This window comes from Notolepis coatsorum (genome assembly GCF_963971535.1).
Source record: "Notolepis coatsorum genome assembly, chromosome: 15".
Taxonomy (NCBI): domain Eukaryota; kingdom Metazoa; phylum Chordata; class Actinopteri; order Aulopiformes; family Paralepididae; genus Notolepis; species Notolepis coatsorum.
In genome coordinates, this window is record NC_140179.1 from 78,772,808 (window position 1) to 78,794,916 (window position 22,109).

At 40.0% G+C, this 22,109-nt stretch overlaps 1 protein-coding gene across 1 annotated transcript in view; it reads right to left on the reverse strand.

Moving 5' to 3' along the window:
• Window positions 1-22,109, reverse strand: part of ttll1 (tubulin tyrosine ligase-like family, member 1) — a gene marked incomplete at its 5' end in the record, with an annotated part of 81,598 nt that overhangs the window by 21,281 nt on the left and 38,208 nt on the right. The window contains one exon of the mRNA XM_084330265.1: window positions 519-629. Coding sequence (XP_084186391.1) covers window positions 519-629 — 111 coding nt within the window. The remainder of the gene's footprint in view (window positions 1-518; window positions 630-22,109) is intronic.

Below are 22,109 nucleotides of genomic sequence, written 5' to 3' on the forward strand. Positions count from 1 at the left end.
AAACCCATCTGTATAGTCCTTACATTGCTTAGGAGTTTGCTTCCCCCCCCCTCTCTTCCTTTTCATGTTCTACAGTGACTCAGTCACTGTAAGTGACCCACAGTATTCCAAACAGACACGCTTCTCACCGTTAGCAGCCATGTGCTCTCAGGATAAAGTGTCAGTGTAATCATGCATAGATCAACTCATTGCACTCTCCTGCTTGCCTTCTCTTATTCTCTCACCACATTAATATTAGGGCTATTTGGTGATCCTTTGGTGAACTCTCCAGACACCCCCCCCCCCCCCCCCCCTCATATAAATGTTCCACCCCTCAGATCGTAGGGAGTCCATAATATCATGCGGTTTAGTGTTATGGCGCTTCAGCCTTTTGTGTGTCACTGTCCATGAAGTTGGGAGGGAGAGGGCACAGTTCTCCACGAGATACACTGCATAGAAAATGTGTCCCGTGTTCTTCCCACCGCAAAAAGACTCCCTAATAACATCCAGGAAGTCATCGTCAAGTCATGTGATCTCACTTCCAGGGTCGAAAGCCCGCACCGCCCCCCCTGGTGCCCTTTGACCCCAGGGACTGTCCCGAGCGGCTCTGCAGGTCGGAGTTCTCGCTCAGCGCCTGCTCCTCGTCGTACCTGGGAGGGAGAGGAGGGAGAGATAGAGAGAGAGAGAGAGAGAGAAACAGGGACACGAGAGGTGGGAGATCGAGAGAGAGAGAGAGAGAGAGAGAGAGAGAGAGAGAGAGAGAGAGAGAAACAGGGACACGAGAGGAGGGAGATCGAGAGAGAGAGAGAGAGAGAGAGAGAGAGAGAGAGAGAGAGAGAGAGGAGGCAGAGAAGAGTGAAAGGAAGCCGTGAAAATTAGAATCAAAGAGAGAAGGCAGGAAAAAAAGAGGGAGGAATAGTAAGCAAAAGGAGAGTACACGACAGAGTTCCTGTAGATTGATTGATTGATTGAAAACTTTATTAACAGATTGCAGAATGGGTACAATACAGTACGGCTCAATACACACAATTGTTAAGGGGTTGCAGACCAGAGAAAGACTTTCATCTTGTTTACATCAGGGTCCCCCATTTTCAATTCCTGTAGCTCTCTCTGGGTGCTTCGGTGTGGATTTGTCATGCAAACAAATTCTTTTGCACAAGCTATACCCTTTGGTATTAGCTAAGTACACGCACTACCCCCGCTATTGTCTCTGTACTATTGCGCCTCTGTATCCACACGTTGCTCAAAGCATGACCCATTAGTCCCCCCCCCCACTCTGCCCCCCCCCCCCCCCCCCCCCAGGTTGTCACACTGTGAGTGTGTCCCTTCGATAGCTCAGTTGGTAGAGCGGAGGACTGTAGAGATAAACCCTAGAAATCCTTAGGTCGCTGGTTCAAATCCGGCTCGAAGGAACCACTTTTGTGGGGGGGAGGGGGGGATATGTGGAACAATTTTGAGGGGGGAAATGTTAAACGTGTGTGCTAAAAGTAAGACAAATAAGAACATGTGGTATTTTCAAGTATAGTTTGAGTATCTTTGGTTATAGCTCTCACTTAGTATATTTCCCACACAGGTGTTATGTATTTCAAATTAAAAAAATATTAGAGAAATAATTTGTGAAACAACTGGATCTTTGTACAATACAAAATATTGAGTGAACACCAGTATGGGTTTAGGGAAAATAGAACTACTACATATGCAGTGATGGAGATGGTAGAAGAAATACATTTCAATTCATCATAACATATATGACATAGACGACATACAGATAGACAGTACTGCTACATCTATACATTTATGACATACCAGATTTACAAATACAGTACTGTTTGTGATACAAAAAGAGTCTAAAAAAGAGAGTATATACATTTGACGTAGAAACTGTACATTGGAGGAGGTTGGGTAGGTGGGGTGGGGGAACTGTACATTGGAGGTGGTTGGGTGGGTGGGGTGGGGTGGGGGGGGGGTTAGGTAGGCGGGGTGGGGGAAACTGTACGACTGTACAAGCAAAACTGTACATTGGAATATCGACAAAACCATATTTGGTTCCAAGAAGAGGGTCTTGTGTATTATTGGGTTAGGACATTTACTGTACATTAGAGGGGGTTGGGTTAGGACATTTACAGGGGCCAGTTTCGAATTGCAGTCTCCCGTAGGTGCTCTTTGAGAGTGGTTTTGAAAGTGGGTAGTGATTCACATTCCTTTACAGCTTTGGGTAGGGTGTTCCACATTGATGTGGCATAATTGCGAAACGTGTTTAGTCCCTTGTTTGAGCCGAATCTGGGTTTAACATGATTTGTGGAGCTCCCTCTGGTGTTGTGATCGTGGTATTCACTGACCTTTGGGAAGTATTTTGACATGTACATGGGTACCTTAGTCGTATAGTGTATCTTGTAGACCAGGCCCATTGCAAGTTGCTGTACTCTGTCGTCTACTCTAAGCCATCATAGGTAGTCAAAGTGGGCAGGGGTGAGGTGGGTTTAGGAGTAAGGTCAAGCAGTAGTCTGACCAGTTTGTTTTGTGATGTTTGTAATCTTGTTTTTAGCGCCTTTGAGGTGCTTTGGTACCATGAGGTGCAAGCATAGTCGTAGTACCCTTGAATGAGTGCTCCTGCCAGAGTCTTCAGGGTATTCTTGTTTACCAGAGAGGAGATCCGGTACAAGAATCTAGTTCGTTGGTTGACTTTTTTGATTACATTGGATGCCATTTTGTCACAGGAAAGATTTGCCTCCAGGATGGAACCTAGGTATGTAATTTCATCTTTCCTTGTGACAATATTGTCACCCACTGTAACTGAGAAGCCGTCGGTCTTGCTTAGTTTGTTATCAGCGAGCCAGGTGCAGATTCTGCAGAGTTTTGACCTGAGGGTACCTTTCACATTTGAACCGATACCGGTACCTGTGAATCGATACCGGTACCCAACGGTACCTTTTTTGGTACTTTAGTCTCTAAAAATGTAATCTACCTACCTCAGTTGTGAAAAGAAAAATCCAAACTTCAAATAACCACACTTTCGACAGTTTTCGGCTTGCCATTGGCCCGACTGCTTTGTTGTTGAATCAAGTCAAATCCTAGGTAAGTGTATATTGTGCGTGTGAACGTTAACGTGAACGTGCGGCACACTTCATAGGTTTCGTTTCGTGGTAAACGAAACATTGACGTCGTCAATTATTATTATTTTTTTTTTACAGTACCGAAATGTGGCACCGACAGATCTCACGTGAATTGGTACTCGGTAGTACCGACGTGATTCGGTAGGTACCTTTAAAAGTACCTAATTCGGTACCCATCCCTATCTATTAGTATAGTTCTATTGGTATTTATAATGACCTGCAGAAGGCTTTTGATACTATAGATCACAGCATATTCATGAGAAATTGGAGAAGTATGGGATACGAGGTATAGCTAACTCTTGGCTGAAGAGCTACTTGGAAAACAGACAGCAACGTGTGCAAATGAATGACAATGACATTAATTTATGAAGGTCACCTGTGGAGTACCCCAGGGATCGGTGATAGGTCCAAAACGTTTAATACTTTATATTAATGATACTTGAAGTTGCAACGTTACTGAACTGTTCAAATGTGTTATTTTTGCAGACGATACTAATTTATATTGCTCAGGACGTAATTTAAAGGAACTTCTGTTTGATGTTGAAAGTTAGCTGGAAATTCTTAAAACTTGGTTTGATATTAAGCATGACCCATTAACCCCCCCCCCCCCCCCCCCCACTCTACCCCTCCCCCAGGTTGTCACACTGTGAGTGTGTCCCTTCGATAGCTCAGTTGGTAGAGCGGAGGACTGTAGAGATAAACCCTAGAAATCCTTAGGTCGCTGGTTCAAATCCGGCTCGAAGGAACCTCTTTTGCACGGGATGGTGGGGGGTGGTATATGGTAAAATCTTGAGGGGAAAAAAGTTAAATGTGTGTGCTAAAAGTAAGACAAAATAGTAATTAAAAGCATTTTTGTATAAAACAGATCAAGTTATCAAGTGGCTAGTTCATCATGAATTAAAAAGCATTTGAGCCCTGATGAAGGCCCGTTTTGACCAAAACTTTCTAAATTGTTCCATGAGGATTTAGGTTGTTAATAAGGGCTTTTTAATCTGTTTGATAAGAAGAGTGGCTTGGACTACTATTTTGTGTCACTCTCCATATAGCACCTTCCTCAACCCTTTGTTGAGTGCCCTCAGAGCACTTTGCTGTTGTTTTTGGAGTATGTAGGCATGTAACAGGATTATATAATCCAACTATAAAGGAAGGAATCTCTGTCTGTCTGCGTGCATTGCATGTCTATCTATCGGTCTATGGCTGCAAACAGCCATAGCGCAGTCCTTGGGGACCAGGTTTCCGCGATGCCAGGTACCCAGGTGGGGTATCTCCCGGGCCTTTCTGTGTGGAGTTTGCATGTTCTCCCCGTGCTAGCAAGGGTTTCCCCCCCGATAAGAGAAACCCAATGGAAAAACATGCACAACAGATCGCTGACGCTCGCACGTCCCTGACGAAGATGGGCAGGAGCACTTGGATTGGTCCCCGGGCGCGGTACCTCACTGACGCCCTGTCTGCTCCCGGCTGCCCTTGGGGGGAAGGACGACGGGATGGGTTAAGCGCAGAGCTCAATCGCATCGGCGACCCTGAGAAAGACAATGCATGTGTGTGTGTGTATTCCTGTGTGTGTGTGCCGCCCATTGCATGTCCCATGTCATTGCATGCAGAATAAAGACGTCTCTAAAGAGGTCCTGCATTATATTATATTATTATAAGAACGCTGCAGGCAGCACGAATGAGCAAGCAGCAATACTAGGAGCCAAGGAATAGGCCCGTTCTGAAGGGCCATGTGCTCCAAATGTCCATGCCCCGGTAGGGCTGGGCGATATGGCCAACATTTTTATCGCAATTTTTTTTCTTCATATCACTCGATATTGATAATTATCGATATTTTTATTAGTATTAAATATATATATATATTTTTTTTTATTATTATTATTATTTAAACAACAAATTTATGTTTATTTTGCAGCAATTCTTTGTCGTTGCCGCCATCTTTAGTGTTACAGCCCCTCACACTCCAGTTCTCAGGCTGCAGCTGGTTTGAAAGCGAAAGTAAACAGGCTTCTCTGCTGGCTGTGGCTCCAGGGGAGTTGAACAGTTCTGGCTCTGCTAGTTTCTTTTCTATCTTTTGGCGCTTTTTTGGTGGACAAACCACCACCGTAACTCGTGACTGGAGACTAGCTCTGCTAGCACACATAGCCTACTGTGTAAAGACGGTTTCAAACTGTATTTTAAATTAGAAAACAAACTAAATAAATGGACAAGAGAAAAATAAATCTCAATTTGGTCAGTATTGTCATTTGGACAAGCAAAGCCATTACTTTAAGTTGCAGGCAAGAAAGACAAGTCTGTCCACTGTCTCTGGTTTTAAAGCTGCCATGTTGCAGGTCACAATACAAAAACATTTATAAAAAAAAATATATATTATTTGATTTTATTTTTATTATGGACTTTTTATAAAAAAAAATATTATATATCGAGGAAAACTATATCACGATAATTATCGTTATCGTTTTATCGCCCAGCCCTATGCCCCGGACAGGCAATGCACTAGTAGGTGTTAATAACAAAAACAGACAGTGTGTTCTCAAAAGCAGTTCCTTCGAGCCGGATTTGAACCAGCGACCTAAGGATCTCTGACATTGCCACTACAGTCCTCCGCTCTACCAACTGAGCTATCGAAGGGAACTAAAGAAGAGCTCATAATCAACATCTTTCTGTCCAATTTTCGGAATATTTTGGTTTAATGAGAACGTGTGGTATTTTCAAGTATAGTTTGAGTATCTTTGGTTATAGCTCTCACTTAGTATATTTCACACACAGGTGTTATGTATTTAAAATGTCTAAAATATTAGAGAAATTATTTGTGAAACAACTGAATCTTTTCATTGGCAAATACTAAATATTGAGTGAACACCAGTATGGGTTTAGGGAAAATAGAACTACTACATATGCAGTGATGGAGATGGTAGAAGAAATAACAAAGGCAAAATTCTATTGGTAGTTCTATTAGTATAGTTCTATTGGTATTTATACGGCACAGGACAAGAAGGCCCTACAGAGAGTGGTGCGCGCACCACGGGTATTGCACTACCTCCCCTGCAGGTTCTATACAACAAGAGGTGCAAATCCAGAGCCTGCAGAATAATGAAAGACCCCCACCACCCCAATAACAGCCTGTTTCAGCTGCTGAGGTCAGGCAGACGCCTGCGTACCCCAGCTACTAGGACAGAGAGGCTTAGGCTCAGCTTCTTCCCCCAGGCCATCAGAGTCTTGAACAATGAACATTGAGTACCACAGAACACTGAACTATCCACACATAACCACACATGAGCACACACACGACACGCACGCTGTGCACGCTCACACACTAGCAGCCACTTTAACACTTTAACATGAGCGGGCACACACTCATGCCGCACACACCCACACTTATTGCCAAAAGGAAAGGCCACTTTAAATTAGTATTAGCAACAGTAACAGTGTATTGCACTACCAAAGCTACCTAGCATGTCCTATATGCTCTGTAAATAACTATGTACAAATACCGAGATGTCACACCATGTTACCTGTTACCTGTTATTGCACAATGTTTTTTGTATTGGATTCTATTATATGTTGTACTACTGTATTGCACATCGTTGCGGGCAAGACCACCCACATTTCATTGTATACTCGTATGCCGTGACAAATAAAACTCTTGACTTGACTTGACTTGATAATGACCTGCAGAAGACTTTTGATACTATAGATCACAGCATATTCATGAGCAATTGGAGAAGTATGGGATACGAGGTATAGCTAACTCTTGGCTGAAGAGCTACTTGGAAAACAGACAGCAATGTGTGCAAATTAATGACAATGACATTAATTTATGAAGGTCACCTGTGGAGTACCCCAGGGATCGGTGATAGGTCCAAAACGTTTAATACTTTATATTAATGATACTTGCAACGTTACTGAACTGTTCAAATGTGTTATTTTTGCAGACGATACTAATTTATATTGCTCAGGACGTAATTTAAAGGAACTTCTGTTTGATGTTGAAAGTTAGCTGGAAATTCTTAAAACTTGGTTTGATATTAAGCATGACCCATTAGCCCCCCCCCCTCCCCCCCACTCTACCCCTCCCCCAGGTTGTCACACTGTGAGTGTGTCCCTTCGATAGCTCAGTTGGTAGAGCGGAGGACTGTAGAGATAAACCCTAGAAATCCTTAGGTCGCTGGTTCAAATCCGGCTCGAAGGAACGATTTTTGCACTGGGATGGTGGGGGGTGGTATATGGTACAATTTTGAGGGGAAAAAAGTTAAATGTGTGTGCTAAAAGTAAGACAAAATAGTAATTAAAAGCATTTTTGTATAAAACAGATCAAGTTATCAAGTGGCTAGTTCATCATGAATTAAAAAGCATTTGAGCCCTGATGAAGGCCCGTTTTGACCAAAACTTTCTAAATTGTTCCATGAGGATTTAGGTTGTTAATAAGGGCTTTTTAATCTGTTTGATAAGAAGAGTGGCTTGGACTACTATTTTGTGTCACTCTCCATATAGCACCTTCCTCAACCCTTTGTTGAGTGCCCTCAGAGCACTTTGCTGTTGTTTTTGGAGTATGTAGGCATGTAACAGGATTATATAATCCAACTATAAAGGAAGGAATCTCTGTCTGTCTGCGTGCATTGCATGTCTATCTATCGGTCTATGGCTGCAAACAGCCATAGCGCAGTCCTGATTGGCCATTGACGTTTCTCTCTGCGCCAAAGTTACGCCTATTTCTGCCTCTTAACAGCCTGCTAGCTAGCTAACGCCTAGTTCTATCACTGGTTAAGCTTAGGCGACTCTTTCGAAGTTGGTTAAGGTTAGAGTTTGGAATCAGGGCTGGTGGTCTATCGCCCTGCTCTAAGACAAACTCTAACCTTAACCAATTTCGAAAGAGTCGCCAAGCTTAACCAGTGATAGAACTAGGCGTCACGCGATTGGCGCTGAGAGAAACGTCAGTGGCCAATCAGATCGCAGAAAACTGCAACTCCGTTGGTAAAAGACTACACGCCTCCCGGACGGTGTGCAACGTTTTTTTTCAATACATGTAACTTAAATTTACTGTTCAAAAAGCTAAGAAAGGGATTAAATGTATTTTGGGGTTAACTTGTGGAACAATGCTGATATACATTTAAGAATGAGTAATTCACTTTTGGTTTGGAGTCTTCATTTGTTAACAATATAGTACAGGCATGTATAAGCATTATGCTTCAGCCTGTACCTTTTCAGTCACTGCCAAAATCAAAGACCGTTGAATGATTGCGCATATTGTATTGTGTGTGATGACTGAATAAAACTACTACTGCTACTACTATCTTACCCTCATTTTCAGCCGACTGCACTGCAACACATATCATGTTTTCAAAAGGAGTTCCTTCGAGCCGGATTTGAACCAGCGACCTAAGGATGTCTGACATTACCACTACAGTCCTCCGCTCTACCAACTGAGCTATCGAAGGGAACTGATAAGGGTGTCATAATCAACACCTTTCTAGTCAAATGTTGGTATATCAGTATATAGTTATATATACTGTACTATATAGTTATATATATATATAATATATCAGTATAGTAGTTTCTAGGGGTGTTGCAAACATGTGAGATGGTTACAACCCCACAAGTGTCTATGATTGGGCCCAATCATGCATGTATGAAAAAGTAGTAGTTTCGAGCTCAGTCCTATAATCAGGGGTGTAAAGTACTTGAGTAATTGTACTTCGTTACAATACTTAATGTTTTTGGGGATTTGTACTTTACTCAAGTATTATTAGGTTTGTATACATTTCAGAGAAAAAAAACATACTTTTTACTCCTTACATTTAAAATACAGACCTACAAAGTACAAATCTCGCAGGTCCAACCATTTTAATTGTGTTTGTATTTTGTATATATTTGTATATATTTAAGTATATTTGTTTCTCTGGCCAAACTAATGTTAACGTTATTAATCCTGCGGCCGCTCTTTATTTAAAAACAGCCAATCAAATCCCCATCAATGGAAAATTAACCCGCCCATACCCATGCTGATTGGTCCTTGTGCGAGACTAGAAAGCGGGGATCTTTGATTAAACACCTGCTATCAGAAGAATATACAGTCAGAATATTTTCTTCTTTTTATTTTATTTTACTTTTTAGTACTTAAGTACATTTAAAAGTAGATTTTTTTTTAACTTTTACTCAAGTGTGTAAGCTACTCTGACTTTTACTTGAGTACGATTTTGAGACTGTACGCATACTTTCACTTACGTATAATTTCTGGGTACTTTTTACACCCCTGCTAATAAGCATAGTCTGTATAGCTGGTTAAGGACTGTGGCTGCTTGGCTGAATTTCTGTCCTTGATGTGTTTGCAACTGACGAGTAAGTAGCCTACGATAATGGAACATGGCAGAGGAAGACGTAATCAAGCAAATTGATCCCTGGGTGTTTGCCATCATTATGGCCTGCTGCTATTGAATTGAAATGCATAGCTTACAACTGCCAGGAAATGTTGAAATATATTGCCAATTATGTACAATTATGTGCCCAATATATTGCCAATTATGTACAATACTGTATGAAAGGAGGGACACTTAAAAAAATGTTACACTTCTCACAATCTTCCTGGACACTTTTCACTTAAAATGTTCACACTTATTACTGTACATTTTACTGTATATTTCTGTATATATTTGGCTGGATAGTTGTATATTTAAGATTTTAGAATGTATACATACCAGAATGTATATCCCGGACCGTATTTTATTTTTTATTCTATTTTATTCTTATTTGTAATATTATTATATTCCTATTCCTATTTTAGTCCTATTGACTACCTAAATGTTTATTGTTGTTCAATGTGAGCGATTTGTAGTGCCGAATTTCCCTCTGGATTATTAAAGGATTTCTATTCTAATCTATTCTATTCTATGTGATTGGTTCTACAGTTTTAACAGACATTTTAATATCCAGGCTGTATGGTTATTAGACCCATAATGACAATTCACATTGATTTGCATCAGGATGTTTAAGTAAGTTGAATCAACTTAATAGGAGTGATGTCAACTTGATATTTCAGATTTTCTCCCTCATATTTAGTCAACATTATAATTTATTACATTCTTTGCAGGGCTCTAGACTATTCAGGACCTTAATTCAGGGCTTTAGACTGAGTACAATGGTCGCCTATGCAATCTTTTTTGGGGGGGGGGGGGGGGGGGTGCGTGTTCATGCTAGACTTGGTGGCACTAGTGCGAGTTGGGGAATAAATCGCCTGGTCACGCCCTGTAAAATACGACAAACATAGTATCTTGTTTCAAGAAGAAAGTTTGAGTCTTTGGTTATAGCTCTCTCAGTATATTTCACACACAGGTGTTAATGTATCTCACCCTTGTTTTCAGCTGTTGTGTGTACTGCAACATATATTATCATTTCAAAAGCAGTTCCTTCGAGCCGGATTTGAACCAGCGACCTAAGGATCTCTGACATCACCACTACAGTCCTCCGCTCTACCAACTGAGCTATCGAAGGGAGCTGACCAATACACCAGAATTACCCATTTTTGGTACAAAACAAAAACACATTCTCTGTATTTTCTTCCGTGATTCACCCACAGAGGACTCTGTTATTATCCTAATATGGTGACAGTCTCCTATGGAGGATCTTTCTGTTCAAAATGAAAATGTAAAAAGCAAACTATAAAGGCTTTATTTTTGGGTTATAATACCTCTGACTACAATATACACACACTGTGTGCTGTGCTATTTCACCCTACAGTTCAGCTGCTGCTGTGTGTGCTCTAACATAAATATTGTTTTTTGAGAGACGTTTGTAAATGTACTGTTTATTGTTGGGGTTAACTTGTGGAACAATGCTGATATACATTTAAGAATGAGTCATTCTCTTTTGGTTTTAAAGAAAATGGTTTGGTATCTATCTAATGGTAGCTATTTCTTTTATATAATATTTTGTTATTATCTTTTTTAAGTTTTGGAGTCTTAATTTGTTAAGAATATAGGACAGGCATGTATAAGCATTATGCTTCAGCCTGTACCTTTTCAGTCACTGCCAAAATCAAAGACCGTTGAATGATTGTGCATATTGTATTGTGTGTGATGACTGAATAAAACTACTACTGCTACTACTATCTTACCCTCATTTTCAGCCGACTGCACTGCAACACATATCATGTTTTCAAAAGGAGTTCCTTCGAGCCGGATTTGAACCAGCGACCTAAGGATGTCTGACATTACCACTACAGTCCTCCGCTCTACCAACTGAGCTATCGAAGGGAGCTGACAGGTGTGCCCTAATTAGCACCTCTTTTTGTAAAGTTGTCCCAGTATTTTGTTCTAAATTGATTGAGCCTCCGTCTGTTTGTAGATTTCAGGGTGGCTTACACACAAGTTAGATTTCAGGGTGGCTTACTCACAAGTTAGATTTCAGGGTAGCTTACACACAAGTTATTTCATCACCATTTTCAGCTGCTGTTGTGTGTGCTGCAATGTATACCATCCTTTCAAAAGTAGTTCCTTCGAGCCGGATTTGAACCAGCGACCTAAGGATCTCTGACATCGCCACTACAGTCCTCCGCTCTACCAACTGAGCTATCGAAGGGAGCTGACCAATACACAAGAATTACCCATTTTGGTACAAAACAAAACAAAAAAACATTCTCAGTATTTTCTTCCGTGCTTCACCCACAGAGTGTTATTATCCTAATATGGTGACAGTCTCCTATGGAGGATCTTTCTGTTCAAAATGAAAATGTAAAAAGCTAAGAATAAAGGCTTTATTTTTGGGTTATAATACCTCTGACTACAATATACACACACTGTGTGCTGTGCTATTTCACCCTACAGTTCAGCTGCTGCTGTGTGTGCTCTAACAGTAAACATTGTTTTTTGAGAGACGTTTGTAAATTTACTGTTCAAAAAGCTAAGAATGGGATTAAATGTATTTCTATTGTTGGGGTTAACTTGTGGAACAATGCTGATATACATTTAAGAATGAGTCATTCACTTTTGGTTTTAAAGAAAATGGTTTGGTATCTATCTAATGGTAGCTATTTCTTTTATATAATATTTTGTTATTTTCTTTTTTCAGTTTTGGAGTCTTAATTTGTTAATAATATAGTACAGGCATGTATAAGCATTATGCTTCAGCCTGTACCTTTTCAGTCATTGCCAAAATAAAAGACCGTTGAATGATTGTGCATATTGTATTGCGTGTGATGACTGAATAAAACTACTACTACTATCTTACCCTCATTTTCAGCCGACTGCACTGCAACACTTATCATGTTTTCAAAAGCAGTTCCTTCGAGCCGGATTTGAACCAGCGACCTAAGGATGTCTGACATTACCACTACAGTCCTCCGCTCTACCAACTGAGCTATCGAAGGGAGCTGGCAGATGTGCCCTAATTAGCACCTCTTTTTGTAAAGTTGTCCCAGTATTTTGTTCTAAATTGATTGAGCCTCCGTCTGTTTGTAGATTTCAGGGTGGCTTACTCACAAGTTAGATTTCAGGGTGGCTCACACACAAGTTCGATTTCAGGGTGGCTTACACACAAGTTAGATTTCAGGGTAGCTTACACACAAGTTAGATTTCAGGGTAGCTTACACACAAGTTAGATTTCAGGGTGGCTTACACACAAGTTAGATTTCAGGGTAGTTTACACACAAGTTAGATTTCAGGGTAGCTTACACACAAGTTAGATTTCAGGGTAGCTTACACACAAGTTAGATTTCAGGGTGGCTTACACACAAGTTAGATTTCAGGGTGGCTTACACACAAGTTAGATTTCAGGGTAGTTTACACACAAGTTAGATGTCAGGGTAGCTTACACACAAGTTAGAGTTCAGGGTAGCTTACACACAAGTTAGATTTCAGGGTGGCTTACACACAAGTTATATTTCAGGGTAGTTTACACACAAGTTAGATTTCAGGGTAGCTTACACACAAGTTAGATTTCAGGGTAGCTTACACACAAGTTAGATTTCAGGGTAGTTTACACACAAGTTAGATTTCAGGGTAGCTTACACACAAGTTAGAGTTCAGGGTAGTTTACACACAAGTTAGATTTCAGGGTAGCTTACACACAAGTTTGATTTCAGGGTAGTTTACACACAAGTTAGATTTCAGGGTAGCTTACACACAAGTTAGATTTCAGGGTAGCTTACACACAAGTTAGATGTCAGGGTAGCTTAAACACAAGTTAGATTTCAGGGTAGCTTACACACAAGTTATTTCATCACCATTTTCAGCTGCTGTTGTGTGTGCTGCAATGTATACCATCCTTTCAAAAGCAGTTCCTTCGAGCCGGATTTGAACCAGCGACCTAAGGATCTCTGACATCGCCACTACAGTCCTCCGCTCTACCAACTGAGATATCGAAGGGAGATGACCAATACACAAGAATTACCCATTTTTGGTACAAAACAAAAACAAAAAAACATTCTCAGTATTTTCTTCCGTGCTTCACCCACAGAGGACTCTATAGTGTTATTATCCTAATATGGTGACAGTCTCCTATGGAGGATCTTTCTGTTCAAAATGAAAATGTAAAAAGCTAACAATAAAGGCTTTATTTTTGGGTTATAATACCTCTGACTACAATATACACACACTGTGTGCTGTGCTATTTCACCCTACAGTTCAGCTGCTGCTGTGTGTGCTCTAACAGTAAACATTGTTTTTTGAGAGACGTTTGTAAATGTACTGTTCAAAAAGCTAAGAATGGGATTAAATGTATTTCTATTGTTGGGGTTAACTTGTGGAACAATGCTGATATACATTTAAGAATGAGTAATTCGCTTCTGGTTTTAAAGAAAATGGTTTGTATAGCTATTTTTGTATATAATATTTTGTTATTTTCTTTTTTCAGTTTTGGAGTCTTAATTTGTTAAGAATATAGGACAGGCATGTATAAGCATTATGCTTCAGCCTGTACCTTTTCAGTCACTGCCAAAATCAAAGACTGTTGAATGATTGTGCATATTGTATTGCGTGTGATGACTGAATAAAACTATTACTGCTACTACTATCTTACCCTCATTTTCAGCCGACTGCACTGCAACACTTATCATGTTTTCAAAAGGAGTTCCTTCGAGCCGGATTTGAACCAGCGACCTAAGGATGTCTGACATTACCACTACAGTCCTCCGCTCTACCAACTGAGCTATCGAAGGGAGCTGGCAGGTGTGCCCTAATTAGCACCTCTTTTTGTAAAGTTGTCCCAGTATTTTGTTCTAAATTGATTGAGCCTCCGTCTGTTTGTAGATTTCAGAGTGGCTTACTCACAAGTTAGATTTCAGGGTGGCTTACACACAAGTTAGATTTCAGGGTAGTTTACACACAAGTTAGATTTCAGGGTAGCTTACACACAAGTTAGATTTCAGGGTAGTTTACACACAAGTTAGATTTCAGGGTAGCTTACACACAAGTTAGATTTCAGGGTAGCTTACACACAAGTTATTTCATCACCATTTTCAGCTGCTGTTGTGTGTGCTGCAATGTATACCATCCTTTCAAAAGCAGTTCCTTCGAGCCGGATTTGAACCAGCGACCTAAGGATCTCTGACATCGCCACTACAGTCCTCCGCTCTACCAACTGAGCTATCGAAGGGAGTTGACCAATACACAAGAATTACCCATTTTTGGTACAAAACAAAACAAAAAAACATTCTCAGTATTTTCTTCCGTGCTTCACCCACAGAGGACTCTATAGTGTTATTATCCTAATATGGTGACAGTCTCCTATGGAGGATCTTTCTGTTCAAAATGAAAATGTAAAAAGCAAACAATAAAGGCTTTATTTTTGGGTTATAATACCTCTGACTACAGTATACACACACTGTGTGCTGTGCTATTTCACCCTACAGTTCAGCTGCTGCTGTGTGTGCGCTAACAGTAAACATTGTTTTTTGAGAGATGTTTGTAAATTTACTGTTCAAAAAGCTAAGAATGGGATAATAATAATAATAATAGATTGAATTTTAAGAGAGAAGCGCCTTTCTCAGACTCAAGGACACTGATTAAATGTATTTCTATTGTTGGGGTTAACTTGTGGAACAATGCTGATATACATTTAAGAATGAGTCCTTCACTTTTGGTTTTAAAGAAAATGGTTTGTATAGCTATTTTTGTATATAATATTTTGTTATTTTCTTTTTTCAGTTTTGGAGTCTTAATTTGTTAATAATATAGTACAGGCATGTATAAGCATTATGCTTCAGCCTGTACCTTTTCAGTCATTGCCAAAATCAAAGACCGTTGAATGATTGTGCATATTGTATTGTGTGTGATGACTGAATAAAACTATTACTGCTACTACTATCTTACCCTCATTTTCAGCCAAATGTACTGCAACACTTATCATGTTTTCAAAAGGAGTTCCTTTGAGCCGGATTTGAACCAGCGACCTAAGGATGTCTGACATTACCACTACAGTCCTCCGCTCTACCAACTGAGCTATCGAAGGGAGCTGGCAGGTGGGCCCTAATTAGCACCTTTTTTTGTAAAGTTGTCCCAGTATTTTGTTCTAAATTGATTGAGCCTCCGTCTGTTTGTAGATTTCAGGGTGGCTTACTCACAAGTTAGATTTCAGGGTGGCTTACACACAAGTTAGATTTCAGGGTAGTTTACACACAAGTTAGATTTCAGGGTAGCTTACACACAAGTTAGATTTCAGGGTAGCTTACACACAAGTTAGATTTCAGGGTAGTTTACACACAAGTTAGATTTCAGGGTAGCTTACACACAAGTTAGAGTTCAGGGTAGTTTACACACAAGTTAGATTTCAGGGTAGCTTACACACAAGTTAGATTTCAGGGTAGCTTACACACAAGTTAGATGTCAGGGTAGCTTAAACACAAGTTAGATTTCAGGGTAGCTTACACACAAGTTATTTCATCACCATTTTCAGCTGCTGTTGTGTGTGCTGCAATGTATACCATCCTTTCAAAAGCAGTTCCTTCGAGCCGGATTTGAACCAGCGACCTAAGGATCTCTGACATCGCCACTACAGTCCTCCGCTCTACCAACTGAGCTATCGAAGGGAGCTGACCAATAGACAAGAATTACCCATTTTTGGTACAAAACAAAACAAAAAAACATTCTCAGTATTTTCTTCCGTGCTTCACCCACAGAGGACTCTATAGTGTTATTATCCTAATGGTGACAGTCTCCTATGGAGGATCTTTCTGTTCAAAATGAAAATGTAAAAAGCTAACAATAAAGGCTTTATTTTTGGGTTATAATACCTCTGACTACAATATACACACACTGTGTGCTGCTGTGCTATTTCACCCTACAGTTCAGCTGCTGCTGTGTGTGCTCTAACAGTAAACATTGTTTTTTGAGAGACGTTTGTAAATTTACTGTTCAAAAAGCTAAGAATGGGATTAAATGTATTTCTATTGTTGGGGTTAACTTGTGGAACAATGCTGATATACATTTAAGAATGAGTCATTCACTTTTGGTTTTAAAGAAAATGGTTTGGTATCTATCTAATGGTAGCTATTTCTGCTTGGCCAGATCGCTCTTGAAAAAGAGATTTTAATCTCAATGATGCTTATCTGGTTAAATAAAGGATTTGATTGATTGATGATATATAATATTTTGTTATTTTCTTTTTTCAGTTTTGGAGTCTCAATTTGTTAAGAATATAGTACAGGCATGTATAATCATTATGATTCAGCCTGTACCTTTTCATTCATTGCCAAAATCAAAGACCGTTGAATGATTGTGCATATTGTATTGTGTGTGATGACTGAATAAAACTACTACTACTACTACTACTACTATCTTACCCTCATTTTCAGCCGACTGCACTGCAACACTTATCATGTTTTCAAAAGCAGTTCCTTCGAGCCGGATTTGAACCAGCGACCTAAGGATGTCTGACATTACCACTACAGTCCTCCGCTCTACCAACTGAGCTATCGAAGGGAGCTTACAGGTGTGCCCTAATTAGCACCTCTTTGGGTAAAGTTGTCCCAGTATTTTGTTCTAAATTGATTGAGCCTCCGTCTGTTTGTAGATTTCAGGGTGGCTTACACACAAGTTAGATTTCAGGGTGGCTTACACACAAGTTAGATTTCAGGGTAGCTTACACACAAGTTAGATTTCAGGGTGGCTTACACACAAGTTAGATTTCAGGGTGGCTTACACACAAGTTAGATTTCAGGGTGGCTTACACACAAGTTAGATTTCAGGGTAGTTTACACACAAGTTAGATTTCAGGGTAGCTTACACACAAGTTAGATTTCAGGGTAGCTTATACACAAGTTAGATTTCAGGGTGGCTTACACACAAGTTAGATTTCAGGGTGGCTTACACACAAGTTAGATTTCAGGGTAGCTTACACACAAGTTAGATTTCAGGGTAGTTTACACACAAGTTATATGTCAGGGTAGCTTACACACAAGTTAGATTTCAGGGTGGCTTACACACAAGTTAGATTTCAGGGTAGCTTACACACAAGTTAGATTTCAGGGTAGTTTACACACAAGTTAGATTTCAGGGTAGCTTACACACAAGTTAGATGTCAGGGTAGCTTACACACAAGTTAGATGTCAGGGTAGCTTACACACAAGTTAGATTTCAGGGTAGCTTACACAGAAGTTAGATTTCAGGGTGGCTTACACACAAGTTAGATTTCAGGGTGGCTTACACACAAGTTATATTTCAGGGTAGCTTACACACAAGTTAGATTTCAGGGTGGCTTACACACAAGTTATTTCATCACCATTTTCAGCTGCTGTTGTGTGTGCTGCAATGTATACCATCCTTTCAAAAGCAGTTCCTTCGAGCCGGATTTGAACCAGCGACCTAAGGATGTCTGACATTACCACTACAGTCCTCCGCTCTACCAACTGAGCTATCGAAGGGAGCTGACAGGTGGGCCCTAATTAGCACCTCTTTTTGTAAAGTTGTCCCAGTATTTTGTTCTAAATTGATTGAGCCTCCATCTGTTTGTAGATTTCAGGGTGGCTTACACACAAGTTAGATTTCAGGGTGGCTTACACACAAGTTAGATTTCAGGGTGGCTTACACACAAGTTAGATTTCAGGGTAGTTTACACACAAGTTAGATTTCAGGGTAGCTTACACACAAGTTAGATTTCAGGGTAGCTTATACACAAGTTAGATTTCAGGGTGGCTTACACACAAGTTAGATTTCAGGGTGGCTTACACACAAGTTAGATTTCAGGGTAGCTTACACACAAGTTAGATTTCAGGGTAGTTTACACACAAGTTATATGTCAGGGTAGCTTACACACAAGTTAGATTTCAGGGTGGCTTACACACAAGTTAGATTTCAGGGTAGTTTACACACAAGTTAGATTTCAGGGTAGCTTACACACAAGTTAGATGTCAGGGTAGCTTACACACAAGTTAGATGTCAGGGTAGCTTACACACAAGTTAGATTTCAGGGTAGCTTACACAGAAGTTAGATTTCAGGGTGGCTTACACACAAGTTAGATTTCAGGGTGGCTTACACACAAGTTATATTTCAGGGTAGCTTACACACAAGTTAGATTTCAGGGTGGCTTACACACAAGTTATTTCATCACCATTTTCAGCTGCTGTTGTGTGTGCTGCAATGTATACCATCCTTTCAAAAGCAGTTCCTTTGAGCCGGATTTGAACCAGCGACCTAAGGATCTCTGACATCGCCACTACAGTCCTCCGCTCTACCAACTGAGCTATCGAAGGGAGCTGACCAATAGACAAGAATTACCCATTTTTGGTACAAAACAAAACAAAAAAACATTCTCAGTATTTTCTTCCGTGCTTCACCCACAGAGGACTCTATAGTGTTATTATCCTAATGGTGACAGTCTCCTATGGAGGATCTTTCTGTTCAAAATGAAAATGTAAAAAGCTAACAATAAAGGCTTTATTTTTGGGTTATAATACCTCTGACTACAATATACACACACTGTGTGCTGCTGTGCTATTTCACCCTACAGTTCAGCTGCTGCTGTGTGTGCTCTAACAGTAAACATTGTTTTTTGAGAGACGTTTGTAAATTTACTGTTCAAAAAGCTAAGAATGGGATTAAATGTATTTCTATTGTTGGGGTTAACTTGTGGAACAATGCTGATATACATTTAAGAATGAGTCATTCACTTTTGGTTTTAAAGAAAATGGTTTGGTATCTATCTAATGGTAGCTATTTCTGCTTGGCCAGATCGCTCTTGAAAAAGAGATTTTAATCTCAATGATGCTTATCTGGTTAAATAAAGGATTTGATTGATTGATGATATATAATATTTTGTTATTTTCTTTTTTCAGTTTTGGAGTCTTAATTTGTTAAGAATATAGTACAGGCATGTATAAGCATTATGCTTCAGCCTGTACCTTTTCAGTCATTGCCAAAATCAAAGACCGTTGAATGATTGTGCATATTGTATTGTGTGTGATGACTGAATAAAACTACTACTACTACTACTACTATCTTACCCTCATTTTCAGCCGACTGCACTGCAACACTTATCATGTTTTCAAAAGCAGTTCCTTCGAGCCGGATTTGAACCAGCGACCTAAGGATGTCTGACATTACCACTACAGTCCTCCGCTCTACCAACTGAGCTATCGAAGGGAGCTTACAGGTGTGCCCTAATTAGCACCTCTTTGGGTAAAGTTGTCCCAGTATTTTGTTCTAAATTGATTGAGCCTCCGTCTGTTTGTAGATTTCAGGGTGGCTTACACACAAGTTAGATTTCAGGGTGGCTTACACACAAGTTAGATTTCAGGGTGGCTTACACACAAGTTAGATTTCAGGGTAGTTTACACACAAGTTAGATTTCAGGGTAGCTTACACACAAGTTATTTCATCACCATTTTCAGCTGCTGTTGTGTGTGCTGCAATGTATACCATCCTTTCAAAAGCAGTTCCTTCGAGCCGGATTTGAACCAGCGACCTAAGGATGTCTGACATTACCACTACAGTCCTCCGCTCTACCAACTGAGCTATCGAAGGGAGCTGACAGGTGGGCCCTAATTAGCACCTCTTTTTGTAAAGTTGTCCCAGTATTTTGTTCTAAATTGATTGAGCCTCCATCTGTTTGTAGATTTCAGGGTGGCTTACACACAAGTTAGATTTCAGGGTGGCTTACACACAAGTTAGATTTCAGGGTGGCTTACACACAAGTTAGATTTCAGGGTAGTTTACACACAAGTTAGATTTCAGGGTAGCTTACACACAAGTTAGATTTCAGGGTAGCTTATACACAAGTTAGATTTCAGGGTGGCTTACACACAAGTTAGATTTCAGGGTGGCTTACACACAAGTTAGATTTCAGGGTAGCTTACACACAAGTTAGATTTCAGGGTAGTTTACACACAAGTTATATGTCAGGGTAGCTTACACACAAGTTAGATTTCAGGGTGGCTTACACACAAGTTAGATTTCAGGGTAGTTTACACACAAGTTAGATTTCAGGGTAGCTTACACACAAGTTAGATGTCAGGGTAGCTTACACACAAGTTAGATGTCAGGGTAGCTTACACACAAGTTAGATTTCAGGGTAGCTTACACAGAAGTTAGATTTCAGGGTGGCTTACACACAAGTTAGATTTCAGGGTGGCTTACACACAAGTTATATTTCAGGGTAGCTTACACACAAGTTAGATTTCAGGGTGGCTTACACACAAGTTATTTCATCACCATTTTCAGCTGCTGTTGTGTGTGCTGCAATGTATACCATCCTTTCAAAAGCAGTTCCTTCGAGCCGGATTTGAACCAGCGACCTAAGGATCTCTGACATCGCCACTACAGTCCTCCGCTCTACCAACTGAGCTATCGAAGGGAGCTGACCAATAGACAAGAATTACCCATTTTTGGTACAAAACAAAACAAAAAAACATTCTCAGTATTTTCTTCCGTGCTTCACCCACAGAGGACTCTATAGTGTTATTATCCTAATGGTGACAGTCTCCTATGGAGGATCTTTCTGTTCAAAATGAAAATGTAAAAAGCTAACAATAAAGGCTTTATTTTTGGGTTATAATACCTCTGACTACAATATACACACACTGTGTGCTGCTGTGCTATTTCACCCTACAGTTCAGCTGCTGCTGTGTGTGCTCTAACAGTAAACATTGTTTTTTGAGAGACGTTTGTAAATTTACTGTTCAAAAAGCTAAGAATGGGATTAAATGTATTTCTATTGTTGGGGTTAACTTGTGGAACAATGCTGATATACATTTAAGAATGAGTCATTCACTTTTGGTTTTAAAGAAAATGGTTTGGTATCTATCTAATGGTAGCTATTTCTGCTTGGCCAGATCGCTCTTGAAAAAGAGATTTTAATCTCAATGATGCTTATCTGGTTAAATAAAGGATTTGATTGATTGATGATATATAATATTTTGTTATTTTCTTTTTTCAGTTTTGGAGTCTTAATTTGTTAAGAATATAGTACAGGCATGTATAAGCATTATGATTCAGCCTGTACCTTTTCAGTCATTGCCAAAATCAAAGACCGTTGAATGATTGTGCATATTGTATTGTGTGTGATGACTGAATAAAACTACTACTACTACTACTACTATCTTACCCTCATTTTCAGCCGACTGCACTGCAACACTTATCATGTTTTCAAAAGCAGTTCCTTCGAGCCGGATTTGAACCAGCGACCTAAGGATGTCTGACATTACCACTACAGTCCTCCGCTCTACCAACTGAGCTATCGAAGGGAGCTTACAGGTGTGCCCTAATTAGCACCTCTTTGGGTAAAGTTGTCCCAGTATTTTGTTCTAAATTGATTGAGCCTCCGTCTGTTTGTAGATTTCAGGGTGGCTTACACACAAGTTAGATTTCAGGGTGGCTTACACACAAGTTAGATTTCAGGGTGGCTTACACACAAGTTAGATTTCAGGGTAGTTTACACACAAGTTAGATTTCAGGGTAGCTTACACACAAGTTAGATTTCAGGGTAGCTTATACACAAGTTAGATTTCAGGGTGGCTTACACACAAGTTAGATTTCAGGGTGGCTTACACACAAGTTAGATTTCAGGGTAGCTTACACACAAGTTAGATTTCAGGGTAGTTT